We start from the raw sequence: 19,874 nt of genomic DNA, 5'->3' as shown, positions 1-19,874 counted from the left end.
GTGTATGCAGTGTTTTAGACAATGGTAGGCCTATATAAAAAAGAGCTGACTGAAAGAAGTAAATTTTTCCATTTATTTGAGGCACAATAAGAATACCATGTTAAATCTGAAAGCCGGTGATCAGCTGAATCTGTTTAGTTAACGTCTGTTTAGATTGTGTCACGTGTTCTTAGTCTTTTATTTAGAAATAGTCTTGTTCATTCTTGTCCACTGTTTCCCGTCCCTCATCTTCCTGTTTCCTGTCTTGATTATTATGTATAATCAAAAACATATAAATCGAGACGTTAAACTGAGGTCCTGACTCTCTGAGGCCATTAAAATTCCCAAGATGTCCTTTGGAAAAAGAGTAGGAGTTTAACCCCGGCATCCTGGCCAATTTTGCCCCTTGGCCTCTGTCTATCATGGCCTCCTCATCATCCCCATATATACTGATTGGCTTCATCACTCTGTCTCCTCTCCACCAGTAAGCTGGTGTGTGGTGGGCGTTCTGGCGCAGTATGGCTGCCGTCGCATCATCCAGGTGGTGCTGCACATTGGCGGTGGTTGAGGAGATTCTCCCCCTCTATGTAAAGCGCTCTATATAGGCCTCCTCTCATGCTGATTGGGTAGACGTGTTGATTGGATAGATCATTTGAACATTTTCTTCCCGAACTTTGTTAATAAAACATCATGTTATGTGTGTCAAGTATTGATGTCTATGCATCATTGGGTGATGCTTGAAAGGTGTATAATTTAGGTGAATAATGACAATGCAATTAATGATTGTCAATGTGACAAGACATTAAGGGAGCTGTTTTCAGCATATTTGGCATATGATTAATAAAGAATGTGCACATACATTCAGTAAATTCACTACTATCAGCATTGGGAACATTGCGAACAGACTGACTTCAGTGCAACTTGCATCATTCAGCCAGTAGGAGGCCACAAGTGCCTGTGACTGCAAGTGAATCATTCAGTTTGTTAAAAACATGGTTAATTCAGGAAAGCCTTTATGTTCAAACAAATTGCTCATATAAAACACATTTTGCTTATGTTTATGCTCTGTTTCAGACAGATTTCTATCATTTAAATCCAAAATGACGAACTCAAACTCAAAGATGAAATAAAGTATATACATTTTACTGAACTCTTTTTAATACACTTTGGGAGGAAAGAAATTAGACAACTCTTCTGTATTTCCAGTGCCGATCATTTAATGTAACATTTAACCATCTTTAAGAATCTGTTATCTGCTTTACAAATAATTTATGCCCACAGACATGGTTTTAAACCTATTATCCCCTTTTCTTTTCTTTTTTTTTTTTTTTGCCTTCAAATATCTTAAAATGTACACATGTAGATCTTTGGAGATGCTTAATCTCTTATACAAATCAAATAGCTTTTGGTTCACCAGCTTAAAAATAGTTGCTTCTTATTCCTGTAAAATATAAAATACTCTAAACAAACAAGCAACCTGAAACAAATTAATAGTATTTGCAAAACTTTTTATTCTTCACTATATATTGAACATCGCATGTTTCTATATGCAGAATACATTTTGCTTTACATTAGTGATCCCATATGAGATTGTATTATTATCAGGTTAGTTTGGAAGTTTTTCAGGATATAAAATAAATACAAAAAAAGTGAATGGTTTCCTTATAATAATTCATCTGGATTTGAAGAGATCTTCCTTTTACTTTGGCTGTAAGAATACTTTCGTGAAGATGGGAGTACTTTCTCTGTTTGTCTCAATTTTTTTACACTTTTTTTTTTGCCCGCCATGATTAAAATCCATTCAATCAATGAATTTATATCCTCCTTTACCTGGGAAAACAAGATGTCCTGTTGTGCACATTGCTTTGAGCGCAGTGCAATCTGTCTTACTAATTTGTTGTGATTTTTTATCTCTTTTGTTTTGTTTCTTTCTGATATGCTTGGCCATTCCCTGAAGAAATGTGATGACATGACTGTGTTAATGTGCTTTTGTACCTGGGCAATGTGATGTTGTATTAGTGAACATTCATTATCTGGGGTTGTTTCATTGTTCCTTGTATAAAAGTTTGTTCAATGTATAGCTTTATTCCTTAAAAAATTGTTTATTATAATAATGTATTGCACTGTATTACCAGTGACGAAGCGGGCACACAAAAAAACTATTTCAAGTTCTCAGGCCACCAAAACACTGTTGTTGTGTAAATGAACACCATTAAAAGTTAAAAGAGAGCACCATTAAACACCATTAAAAGAGAGCATTAAAAGTTTTCTGTTCTCAGCTAAAACTGTGTCGTGTAACGGGCCCCTAAGTTAATAACTAATGATTTTTACAATGGAAAACACACATGCCTGGAGTGCAATGCATTTCTCAATAAATATTCTGAAGACTGTTCATAATAAAAACATTTAATTGTACAAATCTGTCACATTGAAAAATATATAAATTACATACAAAACTAGCTTTAAAAACTGCATTAATGATAACACACTTCTAGTAGAAGAACTGTGCCAGAGCACAAAGGCCATTGAATAATTTTAAGGGCCGATCACACCAAGGACGATAACTATAACAATAAAGATATGGTTCTAAAAGTCAAGAAATTACACAGAGAAATGATATCGTTGGAATCCCTTTCAGAACGATTTCCAACTGATGAACAATAAAAACAGCCAATCCTGCTTTATCAATCAATGCTTGAGCATTTAAAGCGACAACAAAACTGCAGCGTGTGCATAAAATAAACAGAACAACGTCGTGTGCTGGTGTGAATGCTAATCGAGTTATCTTTATGGTTATCGTTCTTGGTGTGAACAGGCTTTAAATCATTACAATGGCACAAGTTTGAGCGCTACAGATCCTTCATATGATACAGAGCATCATTGCATTGAACAATGTCAGTTTTTGAAATCTTAAGCACCATTTTGGGTATTTCACTATAGTCTACTGAAACATACTTTCATGCCCACATACTTGCAGTTCAGGTAAATGTTTCTTTCTGTGTAATGTTATTATATCATAATAGTATTATGTGAAATGCCATTCAAATAAACAAGATCATGACCAGCATGATGTCATTGTATTGATTCTTTCATCACTTACATTTAGGATTTAACAGCTGCAAACAATTACCATGTAAATTAATAGTACCATTTAAATAAACACAATTTCTACAAAATCATATGACTGTAAAGTAGTTATAAATACTCATAATATACAATTAAATCTCACAAAAACTTTTAAAAGCAAATTTCACTCCAAAGTCAATAGAAAGAAAAAAGAAATCCTATTTTGCATAAGGATTGAAAAAAAAAATGAATTTTTAGGGACAATAAGATTACAACCATAGCACATTCCATTATCACAACAAAATATCTTATTCTTTTTACTGTAATGCAAAAATACAAGTATTTTGAAATCTTAAAATATGCATATACCATCGTATATACCACAGTATTTATGTTTCAGTTATTCTTTAATAAATAAAAAATATTACAAATATTTATATTTCATAAATTTTTACTGAGAGAGTAAAATCATAGCCACGTATGACAAAACTGGTAATTAAAATAAAGAAATAATAGGTAAAACATCTGGATGCATTACATTTATGAGAATTTTGAGAGGGAAATGTGCTTGATTGTCAAAATTTGTCAATGCAAAAAAACAAAAACAAAAAAAAACCAGTGGTTCTAAAAAGATACATTATCTTCATACAAAATATGACTTCTTTTTTTTTAGTTTGGGGAGAAATGCATTTTTGTGAGATTCAGCCAACCCTTACTGAAAAACCCCATGAGTATACCATCACATGGATTTCACATGTGCAAAGTGTGTGTTCCACATGTGACCACGTGTTTTTGCACATGTGAAAGCAGGTCTTTTCTCCAATTTTTCTTTTGGTTTTTTTTTCATTGTTTTCTAACATGGTTAGAATGTGTTTTTGGCATTGACCATAAGTGTCTGAGGCAGAGCAGCCGGTTCATTTGCTCAGTCTGAGCCAGTCTCTCCAGTGGGACAGGTTCTGCTCTGGGCTAATCTCTGACACGACCGAGGGGGAAGAAGAGGGCCGTCTGGACTTACGCAGGAAAGAAAGACGCCCCGTCGATCTCTTCTGGGGCGGTTGCTGCTGTTCTGTCTGCTGTTGGCTCCTCAGCTGCTGATTGATGATAATCTGGATATCGTCCTGAGGGGTACACGCCAATCATTATTATATAAAAATATTATTGTTTTTATTCTTTTGCTCATAATTATTTATGTAGTCTATGTGCTAGTTAATAGCAATTAATTTAATCTCAAACGCAGTTCCACGATGGCACATTAAACAGCTGCATGCTTCCACTGTGAACAGCAGGGGGCGACAGAGCACGACCACTGAACAGCATCAGAAACATAATCCTAACAACTGAAAATCCATAAGTGAGGACTTTTGTAAGTCCACTGTTGTGATCAAACTACAGTTTTCTACCTGCCAGGCCTCCAGTTCCTGCGACAGCTCCAGTTTACGCTGAATGGCTTCCAGGAGTTGGTTGTTTAAACACATCATATCATGCTTAGTCCTCAGCAGCTCTGCTTCCATCGCTGTCTTCCTGCATGAGAGGAAACCAACACTTTCTTAAAAATGACACCTTTCTACAATAAATTATAATCATCTTATGTATATTTTCTTTCTCATTTAAGGAACCATAGTACCAAGTAAGTGTTTAATATTTACTTTGCGATGGCATCGTCTCTGTCCTTCATGGCCTGCTGAACTACTTCCTCGTCCATGAGTCGCAGCTTGAGCTTAGTGTTTTCTGCTATCAGACGCTCATTCTGGAGAGGGTGCCAAAAAATTATGGTTAATATGTTTTGCAAATGTATGTCTAATGCAACTAATAACGACCTTAATGTCTCTCAGAGAACATGGAAACATGCATGTTCAGTATTTGCTCTGCTTGCTTGCAAAACTTCGAAGCATTTAAGCTTAAGCTCAATGATCAACATGTTTTTAAAGTAATGAGACATATTTTAAATATTTGTCCTGGTAGTGTACAGATGGGAAAAACTGTTTTGGCAGTTGTTTAGAAACAGACAAGTGCTCTTAAACTATGAGTGCGCCTCGTGAAATATTGATGAGCTTTCAGTTGCAGAAACTTTCACACATTGTGTTTTTTTCAGCATTGATGTCCAATCAATGTTGATAACCTTGTACAGTGGGGGAAATAATTATTTGATCCCCTGCTGATTTTGTAAGTTTGCCCACTTACAAAGAAATTAAGGGTAAAACATGTTTTTATGGTTGGTTTGTTTTAATGGATAGAGACAGAATATCAACCAAAAAATCCAGAAAAAACACATATATAGGTCATAAATTGATTTGCATTTCAATGAGTGAAATGAGTAAAAATTTATTTCCTATATATTAATGATCAATATTAAATGGTTTAACCATATATTTAAAAATATACAGAATAATATATTGTGTTAATATATTACAATATATTGAATAATACATAAGGAATTGCCGCTTTTCATATATTGAAATATTTCAATACTAATATATCATAATGTATGTAATTTTATATTCAGTAATACATTACATAATATATAGATGTATACAGTATGTGATCAGATATGGTACTGCATGTGTAATATATTGCAGATATATTTACTCATGCAAAATAAACACACATATATAGAGAAATATATAATGTAATATATTCCATATATTTATTTTATTTTATTTACATTATAAATGTTTCATATTTTCAAGCTAGTTATCAAAAGCTCAAGCACACCTGCATGTATTAAAGTATTTCACCAAAATACTATCACTGTGCTGAGGAGTACACAGCCATTTCTATTAAATATAGTAATTATAGTTTGAATGGTCTTTGGCCAATCGTCAACCGAACCACAGGCTCTCTTCTTCAGCACAATGACCCCAAAAACTCACACATACCAGAACCACTTTTAAATTCCAAAATAATAGAACATTAAAGGTCCCATGACATGCTACTTTTTGTAGGCTTTAATATAGTCATTAGTGGTCCCTAGTACTGTATCTGAAATCTCTTTCCAAAAATTCAGACTCAGTGCAGAATTATAGCCACTACAAGCCAGTCCCAGAATGAGCTTCCTTCAGACAGGCCGTTTCGGTGTCTGTAGCTTTAAATACTAATGAGGAGGAGAAAGGCGGCGCAAGGTGGAGGGTGGGTGTGGCCTTGACCATCTTGCGCAACGGTAACGTGGCGTGCATGTTTACGTTGGATATATTGCAATGGCACGAAGACACGCAGTCTTTCAAGCATTTCAGTTTGACCCAGAATCTGATCCAGATGGAGAAGCAACGGATGAAGAAGTTGCAACTCAGCGGCTCCAGCAGGACGTTTCCGAATGGTTAGTTTAAAATATTATGTTTGGATACGGTACTTTATTCGGATGGTTTACAGTTATTATCATGTAGCTAACGCGAACCTACTGTTGCCTTTTCATGAGATCTGTAACGTCTGTAATTTATCTTATTACAATTCCATCAAGCTCTGCGATCTTGAAATGCGGATATCGCACGCGCCACATAACCAACAGGAAACGGTTATCCAAATAACAAAGACGTGTACAACACTCACGTTACAGTGTGTGTATTCACACACATAAACTGCATAGCTAATTTTACAGCCACATTCTACGTGTAAAATCTAGGTAACCATAAACAGTAAAGCAACACACTTATATATAATTAGTTGACTTACTTGTCCGAGGTGTGTAGCTGAGCCAAAGAGAGTGATCCAGACTTTAGTTTCAGACGTTCAGCAAGCCCAGCTCTGTATTGACCCTTCGGTGTTCATTTGTACATCCAATTATTGAGCAATTGTTATGCTTCGCTCGCTCAAAAGCCATGATATCTCTCGTGGACAAACTAAAATCGCGCGCGCGCGTTCCTACTTCCTAGCTCATTTTCTCATGGGCGGAAAATATTCTCTGGGCGGGCAAAGCAGAGACAGGGGAGGTAACATTTCCTCCTTATGACGTCATAAGGAGGAGATTCAAGATCAGCGCGTATGAGCCTCCATTTTCTCAAAGGCAGAGAAAGATAGCAAAAGCTCGATTTACACCGATTGAAATTTTTAGAAACTTGGGGACCATATACAGGCTAGGGGAACTCATATTAATGTTAAAAAACCTCAGAAAGTGAAAATTTCATGTCATGGGACCTTTAACACTAACAGATCTCCTCCTATATTAATATTGAGTAAAACACATTAAATAACACTTAGTTTTAACATTTGCTCTCCTTTCAGAAGTCAGTCAGAAGCAAAGCATGCTGGGAACTAGAAATATATTGTAACTCATTCTGTGAATGTGTGTGTGTATGTGTGTGAATATACATTCACATTTATATGGGAACATGTAGGCCTATGTGCATATATGTACACAATAAAGAGTAAAACTTTGTGAATATTACATGTAATCCTATTTTTGTCTTCATTTATAAATATTTTATATTCATTAATATATAGCCATGGTCAATGCATATATTGCAGTATATTGAAAAATATAAGCACTAGTTTCCCATATTTGAAAATGTATTATGTAATATATCGCATTACATTTTGCAGTATATTCCCATATATTTTTGTTCTGTAAGGGTGTTTTGGGTCATTGTCATGCTGGAAGACCCATCCACGACCCATCTTCAGTGTTCTGTCTGAAGGAAGGAGGTTCTTGTCCAAGATTTTACGGTACATGGCCCCGTCCATCGGCCCCTCGATACGGTGAACTCGTCCTGTACCCTGTACCCGAAACAGCCCAACAGCATGAGGTTTCCACCTCAGTGCTTGACTGTAGGGATGGTGTTCTTGGGGTCGTAGTCAGCATTTCTCTTCCTCCAAACACGACGAGTTGAGTTGATGCCAAAGAGCTCGATTTTGGTCTCATCTGCCCACAGCACTTTCTCCCAAGCCTTCTCTGAATCATTAGATGTTCATTGGCAAACTTCAGATGGGCTTGAACATGTGCCTTCTTGACCAAGGGGATCTTGCGGATGCTGCAGGATTTCAATCCATTGCGATGTAGTGTGTTACCAATGGTTTGCTTGGTGACTGTGGTCCCAACTGCCTTGAGATCATTAACAAGCTCCTCCTGTGTAGTTCTGGGCGGATCTCTCACCTTCCTCATGATCATCCTTACCTCATGAGGCAAGATCTTGCATGGAGCTCCAGACCGAGGGCGATTGATGGTTATTTTGTATTTCTTCCATTTCCGAATAAACACGCCAACAGTTGTCTCCTTCTCACCAAGCTTCTTTCTGATGGTCTTGTAGCCCATTCCAGCCTTGTGCAGGTCTACAGTCTTGTCCCTGACGTTCTTTGACAGCTCTGTGGTCTTGCCCATGGTGGTGGAGAGGTTGGAATGGAAGATGCAGATTCTGTGGACAGGTGTCTCTTATACACATAACTAGCTGACATGAGGAGTACTTTCTTAAAGTGACAGGGCTAATCTGTGTTCCACAGGATCACATAACCAATCTGTGGGATGCAGAATTCTTGGTGGTTGGTTGGGGATAATTTCACTCGATCAAATGCTAAACAATTTATAACCTTTATATAATGTGTTTTTTCTGGATTTTTTGGTTGATATTCTGTCTCTATTCGTTAAAATATACCATCAAAATTATAGACCCTTCATTTCTTTGTAAGTGGGCAAACTTACAAAATCATCAGGGGTTCAAATGATTATTCTCTCCACTGTAAATATGCAAATAAAAAATGCTAACCCAAAACTTGAAAACTGCTGACCCAGGATAGACGTTAACCCTAGGGCAAAGTATGAACAGTGTAAAACATAGAACAAGATAAGCCAGGATTATGTAAATAGTGAGTTTAAAGGTGAAGCAATGTCATTTAGATGGGGTGTTTAACAACTATTAATTATGCAAATTATAATTTTTGCCAGAAATGACACATTTCACCTTTAGCCAATTAAAGTGTGAAAGGCCCAAATAAGAGTCAGTGAGGGAGGACCAGTTTTACATGTCTTGCCATGTAATATTCTTCTCTTCCTAAAAGCATATCTATTGGAGACTCGCAACACATTCACCAATTGACTGCATTTGTTAAATGTCTCAATTCAGCTGAGAATCCCAGCAGGAAAAGACGTGAATCTTTGTAAAAAAAACAAAAAAAACATTTTTTATATATATATATATATATATATATATATATATATATATATATATATATATATATATATATATATATATACACATTCCTCAGGCCCTCCAAAGAATGGAGCCATTTTTAAGAAACTGACCCCAGGTCAGTGACAGTGGTATTGGGCTGTTATTGGTTGTGGCTGAAAGCTTGAATGCATGGATAGACGTTACCTGATCCTGTAGCTCCTGTATCCGGATGACATTCTCACAAGGATCGCTCACCGGTCCCACAATGGGCTTCCTCATCTCCTGCAGAAACAAATGATACAGGAGCGTTAAGCACTGCATGGAGGTTAGCCTGGGAGAATTTGTGAAGCGTCGCCTTTGTTAGGCCTTGATGGCAGGGTGTATCTCTCTTCAGCATCAGTATCATGTAACAGACATAAACAGCCCTCTGTTCAATCTCTCCCTCTTTCTCTCTCTCTCAGTCTCTACCTCTGGCTACATTTGTGGCTTTGTTGATCCTTACTGAACAACCCAACCTGAGCAAAAAACCCTGACACAATTCCCACTTCAATGCTTACACCAACACTCAACCAATCTCAGCTGACATAAACTAGCAATATAATGCATCAATAGCATAGTGGAAAGTTTGTTTAATATCCAAACTTTTTGTCCATTAATAACATTGCACACTTCAGCAATTACTGATGCAAATTAACAGTACATAATATATATTCTGATCCCTTCTCCATTCATAATGGGCAAATCTCACAAAAACAGGTCTCAGTGACATTTTACCTCTAAATAATTAAAAAGAAAAGAAAATAAACAAAAGAAAGAAAGAAATGTGTTGCATGTTTTATAGTACCATCATATGTTTTGCATTATTTTCATAAACTAGTTCATTTTCTGTCAAATATCTGAGTCAGATTCTTAGTAATTATCTTCATACTGATGCTGAATTAATTATTTATAGATCATTAATGTAATACATTTTTAGTATTATAATATATAATATAAATAAATATATAATATATATAAAAAAAATCACATTACAGTTAAAATTATATTTAAAATATATATATTTATTTTGTTTTGCATTGGATAGAAAATCCCAATCCAAAAACACCAGGGTCCAAACTACTTCACTTGTTATTTTTCCCCCTTATAATATGAAAGGAATATGATCCGGGAAGGTTCTTGACAGGTTACGTAAGATTCATCCAATGTCAAAACTTTTTATAAGCCATGAGGACAAATAAAAGATAACTGATATGGTCTGAATGAAGCTATACTTGAAGATATAGAGTAGTGGCCAAAAGTGATTTTCAGGCCAAGGAAATTTTACATCTTAAACCTTTATTCAAATATTATAAAAAAAAATATATATAAAATGGTTATTTTTTATTCACGATAAAACACGGGACCACTTCACCCAACGATTCTATGTATCACTACACAACACCCCTAGCAACCATCTTAGCAACGTAAACATAGGCTTTATTATATTCTCATTGATCTTGTTCATTGAAGCTTATAGAGTAGAGTATTGTGAGATCGAGTAAGCGAGTGTACCTGCATTTACATTAGACATAGCATTTTCCTTCAGGTCAGTCCCATATTCATTAAAAAATCCTCTCGTCCCTTATTGCTCACTTAAATACCTTTTAACCAAGTTTAGTGTTTCATTCTTCCCTCGTATTTAAAATATTTAAAATATATAAAATATTTTGATGGTTTACTTGAACTTATAAGGTCGTTAAAAACAAATATCACCTCCGGACATCACTTTTGGCCACTCCTATGTGTGCTGCAAAACAACTTCACCTGTAGTGTCTCGCTCTGTGCTATCCATTGTGCAGCATGTTTCAATTGTCCCAGCATGCCCTGCAGGCTGTCATCTGAGTTCTGCTCAGCCTCTGTTCTGTCGGCCACAGGTTGAAGCACTTCCAGGATGTAGTGCACCTCCCGAGAGACCTGCTGGGCAAGGGTAGGTAGATGAGGTTGGCGACCTTTGATTAGGCTATTCTCGCGTGACAGAAGACTACTACTTGCTTTAATAATCATCTACATGGAATAGTTGTTACCCTGTTGGACTAATTAAAATCTGATTAAATGTGGTCAAAAGATGACCATAGAAATGGTGACCTGTTACACTGTCCCTTGTACGTGTACTCATTTTAACCAGGCCCACGAAAAATATCCTGTAACACATTTATTTGAAAGTAGAGTGTGGTGCAATCTGGCATTATCAGGTTACAGTGAGAACAGTTCAGTGTATCACCTGTTCTTTGTCCAGGCTCCAGTCTGCGGTGTCCAGATTGTTTTCCAGCTCAGACAGTAAAGAATTGTCATTGTGACTTTTCTCCTGGAGGGCCACCTCCTCCTGCAGCGCCTCTACCTGAGACTGCAGCTCATGTGCCCAGGAACGAGCCCCATCCACGTCTCGCCAGGCCTCTGCCAGCTGAGACACAGGGAAAACATGTATTATTACTCATGTAGGCTATGTACAAATGTGTGCATGCTATCTTCTAGAAAGAGCCAACATTTGACCCAGAAATTAGCTTTTTTTTACATTTACAAGGGCTTATACAGGTGTATAAAACAAACATTTAGCCACTTTTGGTGTGATTTTTGCCCTGAGCCCTGGTTGATTTCTCCCTCTGGTGCACACACAGACATCTTGTACTAACACAATGGCAGAACATCAGCATTTGAGAAGGTTTGTCATCTCTGGATCATGTAAAAACACTTATCTATAATAAGAACTGTACTGAAATTTTAAGACAGAAATCCAAGACCATCCTATACAGGCAACAGTTTCCCGCCTTATCATTTACCATTCAGCATTCTGCTCGATTGAGCATAGTCTGTCTGTGAGTGTGTGTTGTGTGTGTGACCGAACCTGTTGTATGTGTGTGTGACTCTGTTGTTCCTGTAAATCCAGGCGTTTGTGCAGTGAGGACACACTGTCTTTAAGTTCCTCATTCTCGTGACAAGTCATCTTCAAGCGCTGTTCAAGTGTTTGCTCCCGTTGCGTGAGCCGCGCTACCTGAACATACGCACACACACACACATAAACATTTATCACAACTTTCTAAACTTTAAAGTCAGCAAATACTACAATCGTTCACGCTAAAGATGCTGTCACTTTATCAAGGGGTTTCAAGAATTTGCATGTTATTATAATCCTTAAATGAATTCTCTCCAAAGAATTGCACACATGGTCTAGTCTAGAATGCCACAAAGACAAACAGAGTGATACAGCAGTGAAAGCACTCTTTAAACGTCTCTCAATCAATCAAATCTGAGGTTCGGAATGAACTGTTATATAATATTTAATAAACAAGCATGCATGGAAAGCTGCAGAATCAGTGCTGGACTATTTTTGGAGTATATTTAATTTTTATCGTATATAATGCCATACAGATATCTGAGTTTGCAGGTATGGAACCGTTTCTCACCTGTTCTCTAAGAGCATTGATGATTTCTTCATCCTGGGGTCTGGCATGCCCCCTTTCTCTCATTTCCTGTTTAAGTCTTTGAAGCTCGCTGGTCATGGTTCGCTCCACTTCCATACTCTAAACATACACAACACAGCTCACTTATCAACCACAAAACTTTCAAATACATGCAGTGTGTTCACAAATCAAATGGATCGCGATTAAGAAGAGAAAGCAACAGTAACAAAGAGACGTGTTTTTCCACTAAGGAATGTGTCCCATTTTCATAATGAAAAGGAGTTACGTTCGCTTGATAAGAGCTGAACAAAAGCCTGCACTGGGCGTTGGGAGGCCTGTGGTGACCAACCTGAATCAGCAGATAACTGGACAGCCCTCAGCGTTCATCACACACGCTCAGAACCAGATCAAAGAGACACATGACAGATGCAGCTTGGCATCTTAGTCTTGGTGGTGGCATCATCATCATCCTAGATAGTCACTGTGAGTGTGTATGGGATGGGGGCGGGGAATGACCCCACGCCCAACAGCATATTGAGGGGTGGCAAGAGGTCCTGGTTCAATGAGACTCAACTGCCAACCAGCACAAGGTTAGTGGTCCCTTGAGGGAAAGGCTATTCAGGACTGAAGATAAAGCTAAACACGCCATTATGTTAACCAGCACAAGTCCAGCTCCTGTAGCATTCAATAACACTCCTGCCAGCTGATGCCCCAAGCCAGACCGCAAGCCATCTACCTCCTGTGGCGTCTCCAAACCAATAAATCTAAATTTATTCTTAATCAGATTGTATCACAGGCTTTTCTCAAGGGACTACTAGCAGTCGAAAATCAACACTAAAGAACTAGAATATTTTATTTTTATTTTATTTTTTTTACAAATATGGTAAAAAGAGTGAAATTGCTTAAAAAAAAAATTTTAAAAAAGGAAGGAAGGAAGGAAAACCAACAAGAAAAATCAGGGAACAACTTAATGTTGCACACAACTCTGAAAGCAACTTTGTGTACATTGTCAAATTCGGTTCATGAATTTGGAGGCTCCCTACTCAAGACTTATTTATTAGAGACTTTATTTTCTAAAGTCAGAACATTGTATATAACCAGTTTAATTCCATTGATGGTGTTTTTGATGGTGGGATGCATCACTATTGCTGTTACACTTGACGCATAGCTCAAATCATGCAGTTTGTTGAGGGTAGGTGTGGCATTACGTAAGACTGGTCCACCGTGGTCAGGTGACTGGAGAACAGCACAAGTGTGAATGATTTACAAATCATGCAATTAAACTGACTGATTTGCTGAATAAGATTCGAGTGACCTCAACAACTCTCCACTTCCAGTACACCTATTTAAAGGTGAATTCAAAGTGTGCAGAGGAAACAAGTTCATGTTCTTACAAATACCCTTGATTTTTGTCCCATATAAGAAACAACAACACAATCAAACTGATCCTCCTGAATGATGCGTGTTTGAAGCATCCTGAGAGGTTTACTCTCTCGAACAGGAAGGCACAGCTTCCCTGGAAAAACAAATGCTTGTTTTGAGCCTTCTCTGTAAACAATCGGGGGAGGCCGATTTCCTCTAAATTACCCTGTATTCCCCAGATAGACTCTCTTAGTGCTTCTGTACGCCTCTGTACTGTACAAACAGTCAGGTAATAAGAGTATGTTATGAAATGTAACACCAGAAGGTATAAGGAATACTTACAAATACACACATTTAACCCAACCTAATCTAAACCCTCACACAAAAAACGTTCAGCATTTTTATGAAGACATTTTTGAGTATGTTCAATAAGCATATTACGTTAATATTGTACTGTCTTTGTGGGGACACTGGTCCACACAGACAGACACACAAGTTTACTTTTGCCTCAAAAAGTATAGCTTAAATACTCACCATTCAAGGTCTGTTTACCATAACTGACAAAAGCATATCTCCAACCGAACCATAAAAGTCGCTTATCTATAACTCCACTCTAGACACTGTTCGAGAGCAGTAAAAAAAGAGCTTATAGATGGTGGGAGCCGCAGTGGAACGAGTGAGAGATACTTCCTCTTCCTTCAGAGCAGGACAGGATGCATACAGTCAACATCAGTGTTTCCTGAACTTGATTTCTTGGAAAAAAACTGTCAAAGACGTCTACTTCAGTCGACTGTCATGTGGAGAATGAGAGGGTGAGGGACCAGTGACCAGTCTGACCACCCAGTGGAACAGTATGAGTTAGCCATTACTACGTATAACACATGACTACACGCATAACAGAATACAGCCCTGGTGTTTTGGCATGTCTATAATACAAAACTGTGATTAAACAGCTCTTTAAATGAGCTCAAGAGTTTGAACTGGGAATCCTGGCAAGTGCACAAACACATAAAATGTGTAATGTGTAAACCTTGACCTTGAGCATAACAAACCTGTGAGATTAGATATCAGATCAATGTGAGAGCAACGTGTGTGAATGAGTCAACAGGAGCAGGCGGATCTAAATTTAGATTATATCTATACGGTAAAATGGTTTGTGTTGTTGTTGATTTTTAGACAAGTTCTTCATTGTTTGACTTTTTGGACAAAGTAAAAAAAAATCTTATCTCTTAAATCTGTAATAATGTAAAACATTACTGTATTATGGTAATGAGAATAACCATTATAAATAATATGAATTATTGAACAAAATTTCTAAACTAAATTATAATAATACAAAAATAACATAATAGTGGGGAAAAAATATTAATTGTCCTAAAATATGTTTCATTTTCTTTATGCAAAATATGTTTTCTTGTTTTTCTCTTTTGATTTTGGGCTGAAATGTGTTTTTATGAGTTTCATACAATTATCTTTGGAATATGAGTCAGATGTTGCTGTGCTTTAGCTCATATGGAAAGGATGATGAAAGAAAACAGGAATGCAACAAAACAGCACTTCCACAATCACAGAGACAAATACTGTGATCATGCACTCTTTACTCTAGACACAAGATGAGACCACTTTGTTGTTGTTGTTTATGGATTGGTAACACTTTACAGTAATGTCCCATTTGTTAACATTAGTAAATGCTTTATTCAACATGAACTAACCATGAGAAATATATTTTGACAGCATTTATTAATTTTTGTTAATGTTAGTTAATACAAATACAATTCACATAGCATTAATGTTATCAGATAAAAAAATTGAATTTAAAATGTATTATATGTTGAAATTAACATGAACTAAGATTAACAAATGCTGTTCATTGTTCGTTCATGTTTACTTGTGTAGTTAACAACTAAAACCTTATTGTAAGGGTTACCCATAGATTTACTTAAAGCAAATATTGCAGGCTTAGCACTTAAAATGTGTGAATGGCTCATTTTACCATTTCATATCTGCTATACTGTGCAAGGAACAGTGTGACGTCATCTTTTTCTGAGCGAGAGACAGTATCTGTTGCACTGTTGGCCTTCTAATCGTTATCGTCTTTTTTATTGCCCTCTACATATGTGTGTGTATATTACGTGTGTGGTCAGGTTTTGAAGTCTGGCTAAAAAAGAGCACATTCTCTCTTTCCACTGGCAAAGCAACAAATGCACCAGCCTTCAATGATCATATCATGAAAACTGGCTTGTCACTATGATCACTACATATATGAGGGAGAAGGTTACAATGATTTTGATTTGACATCATTTAATTATTTATTAAACGCTGCACTACTTGAGGTGTCATTTCATGCCAGTAGTTCCAATGATACGCCAAGGATTAATACTTGGGGTTGATGTTTGTTCAGATCACTAACCAAAATATGAGCACTGGTAAAAGTGATGCTTGAAAAGATGGGTAAAAGCTGTGTGATGTGAGGATAGTAGGTGTCACTGACCATCTGCAGCTGTTCTCTGAGTCTCTGGCTCTGCTCGCTGTGCTCATGCTTCAGTCTGGTCTTCTCACTTTCAGCCTCACTCAGAGTCTGGTTGAGTGTGTCCACCTGCGCCTGCAGCTCCTGCACATCTCGCTCCAGCTCGGACACCTGACTCTCCCACTGAGCCTGACAGATATCCAGCTTCACTCGCAGCTCGTACCTGCCCTGCTGGAGCTCCTGAGGACACAATCACAACATTTTAACCTGAGATATCACACTCAAGTTATAAAAACAACACGGCTTAACTTTATATTAATAGTGGATCCTACAGAGAAACACAACTATGCTCAAGGCATTTGTTGTGTAATCTTTATTTTTAGTAGTAGTAAACTTACAATGACAGTCTTCCACACTTTTACCATCATGTCATTTCAAACCTGTATGACTTTCTCTCTTCAGTGTAACACAAAAGATATTTTGAAAAACATCTCAGTGTTTTTTATCCACACAATAAAAGCAAATGGGATCAAATTATATATTTTTAAACATCTTGTTTTTATTTCTACAGCTGAAAAAGTGATATGAGTTTGGAACGACAACAGATAACAGAATTTTAATTTCAGGGTGAACAATCCTTTTAAGGTTACAAACCTTTTAAGGTAACAATCCTTTAACTGAATCTGATTTGCAGTCATTAAATGAGACAAGACACATGAAATCTGATGTGAACCTGTTCTCATTTCTTATTTTAGATCTCATTTCTAAATTATAAGGTAATTATTCAATTAGTAACTAATTAACCTTATTGTAAAGTGTTACAGTTACATTTACTGTTGCATGAAATTTTGAATAAAAAATCTGCCAAAGAAAACGTCTTTATATATTCATAAACTGGCCTGCAAAAGTATTTGAAAACTAAAAAATGTCTGATTGTATTAGATAACAAACCATCAAAGCAAGTGTAATTTGCCTTAAAGTAAGTAGCTACACTGTTAAAATAAAACAGAACAGAAAACTGTTCAAAGAAAGATAGAGAGTCTTAAGTGTATATTTAAGTCTGAAGTGATAAAACAATATTCAGTGCTGAAAAGAAGACCTGTGAACCTGAGAGAAACTAAAAATGATCATGACACCACAGTTGCTTAAAGGCTCGTTCTGAGGAAAGCTCTAACATCATCAGATTACACTTGCTTTAAAATGTTTTTAAAAGTGTCCAAAAACATTTAGGGACAACAGCATACAATATTGTATACATACTGTAGGTTACAGTAGATCTAGAGACATGAAAGTAGACAAATGAATATTATTACGTTTTATATAAAACAGAAACCTTTAGAAGACTAAAGTGTCGCCCAAAAAAAAAAAAAAAAAAAAAAAAGACAAAGCTGAGCTGGACGAGGACATCACTGTTTTCTCCAGAACGGCAATCAGAAACAAACTTTGTTGAATTCTTTTCCTGTTATTACTGTAAAGCTGGTAAACTTGACAAACAAAATGACGGAAATTATGACGACTCTCTATAAATACACCGTGCGGTTATTAAGCTGCAGAGACATGGAAACTTGGGTCTCACCTCCAGCTGCTGCATGTATTTGTCCTGAAGTGTGTCTCTGTCTTCCTTCAGTTGTCTGTTTTCTAAGAGCAGAGCATTCCCCACCTGAGCAGCCAGAAGAACTTCATCCTCCTTCTGCCGAAGAGCCTCGAACAGCTCCTCACTGTCCTTATACACCGGCAGACCGGCTTCATTGCTGAATTCATATGAATAGAAGCCTTCCTCCACTTCCATTTTATGTGTTTGTTTTACAGCTCTTCTCCCAGACTCATGGCGTGTGTATTATGAGTGAAAACGCTCCACGCGTTTGTGCTTCTGTATGGGAGTCCCAGTCTGCTCATGGTTTTCTTGAAGGCGGATGATGGAAAGGAACTGGTGTCGCGTCGTGTGTGGGTTGGGCTTGTGGGTTAGTTTCAGGTGACTCGTCACCTATTCTTTTTCTTTTTTTTTAAACAAATTCTAAACTATTACATGTACTAAATATTATAGTAAGTACTTTTCGAGAATATCACAGGCCTACAACATCCAAATAGACCTTAGATAGTTTAGATGGCAGGCTATTTCATTCTACGCGGAGAAAAAACGAGATTAGCATAATGGGGTTATTATTTTTACACGTATTCATTGCACATATTAACAAACAGATGGTTTATTCACAAATATCTAAAATCAGATTTTAGATATAATTCAGACAAAATTAAATGGAAATTTGCGTACGAATCAATAAAAATAAGCTTAGAAAACACACAATGAGCTTTACGATTTATAAAAAAATAAAAATGTTTTACACATGGTTTTCAACTCTTGAACTAAAGGGGTGGGGGAACTCCAAAAGGGCACGGGACTTCCACCAAAGTTTAACCCTTTCGGACCCTGCGTCCATTACAATGGACATCACATGTCAACCCCCTTTTTTTTCTTTTCTTTTTTTTTTTACTTCTGGAGCATTTCACCTAGTTTAAAGCCTGCAGTCCATTAGATTGGACGCTTGTCATCCAATCAAATGGCAGTAAAGCTCTGCATGTAGTAATTATTTAAAAAAAACACTACATTGAAGTTTTAAATGGCAGCACTTCACTCCAAACACAGAAGCAAGCAACATTTTCTATGGTTTTATTTACATTTTTTGATATGTTTGCCAGTATTTCATAGTTTGTATGTACAATAGAAAGATTTAACTTATTAAAGTTTTAAATCAGGATTTTTTTTCAAATGTGTCTGTCCATTAGAATGGACAGTGGGTTCAAAAGCCTGTTACTGAAATCACAATCCAGTAACTGAAGTCCAGTAATGCTGATTGAAATTTCTTATATAAAAAAATCTATATCACAGTACCGATTCATTTTTGAAACTTTTTCATATGCAGAATATATAGTTCTTGAAGTGCTTGAACATATAGCTGATGGAAATATCTCAGATGTTGACTTTATGTGGAGTGATGAGGAAGATGGAGATGTAAGAAAAATATCCCTATTTAAAACTTTATAAAGTAAAATGACTAATGAAACATATGGATTTGACTTAAATCTAAAGCGTAACTTGAATATGAATTATTTTTCTTGCACAAATCCATCGCTTCGCTTCAGAAGGCCTTTATTTACCCCCCAGAGCCGCATGGAGCACTTTTATGATGGATAGATGCACTTTTATGGACTTTCAAAACAGAAACAACCATTCACTGCCATTATAAAGCTTGGAAGCCAGGACATTTTTTAATATAACTCCGATTGTATTCGTCTGAAAGAAGAATATCATATACACCTAGGATGGCTTGAGGGTGAGTAAATCATGGGCTAATTTACATTTTTGGGTGAACTATCCCTTTATAGGTATAGTAACACCCAAAAATTATATTTGTCATCACTTACTCATCCTCATGTTGTTCTAAATCTGTATGAGTTTCTCTATTCTGC

The 19,874-nt window shown here is 36.7% G+C and overlaps 1 protein-coding gene across 1 annotated transcript; it reads right to left on the bottom strand.

Annotated features, from left to right (window-relative positions):
• Positions 1–2,369: 2,369 nt before the first annotated feature.
• On the bottom strand, positions 2,370–18,248 carry LOC309506717 (BICD family-like cargo adapter 1). Its single transcript, XM_082180651.1, is given in 11 exon segments — positions 2,370–4,163; positions 4,446–4,566; positions 4,692–4,792; positions 9,345–9,422; positions 10,944–11,093; positions 11,401–11,580; positions 12,022–12,168; positions 12,581–12,697; positions 16,431–16,646; positions 17,983–18,212; positions 18,215–18,248. Coding segments are annotated over 11 exon segments (1,563 nt in total). The 5' UTR covers positions 18,234–18,248; the 3' UTR covers positions 2,370–3,959.
• Between the last annotated feature and the right edge of the window lie 1,626 nt (positions 18,249–19,874).

The sequence above is a fragment of the Leuciscus leuciscus genome (assembly GCF_965113295.1).
Source record: "Leuciscus leuciscus genome assembly, chromosome: 9".
Taxonomy (NCBI): domain Eukaryota; kingdom Metazoa; phylum Chordata; class Actinopteri; order Cypriniformes; family Leuciscidae; genus Leuciscus; species Leuciscus leuciscus.
Note: the sequence above shows the minus strand (reverse complement) of the source record. Positions and strands in the feature narration are given on the sequence as shown.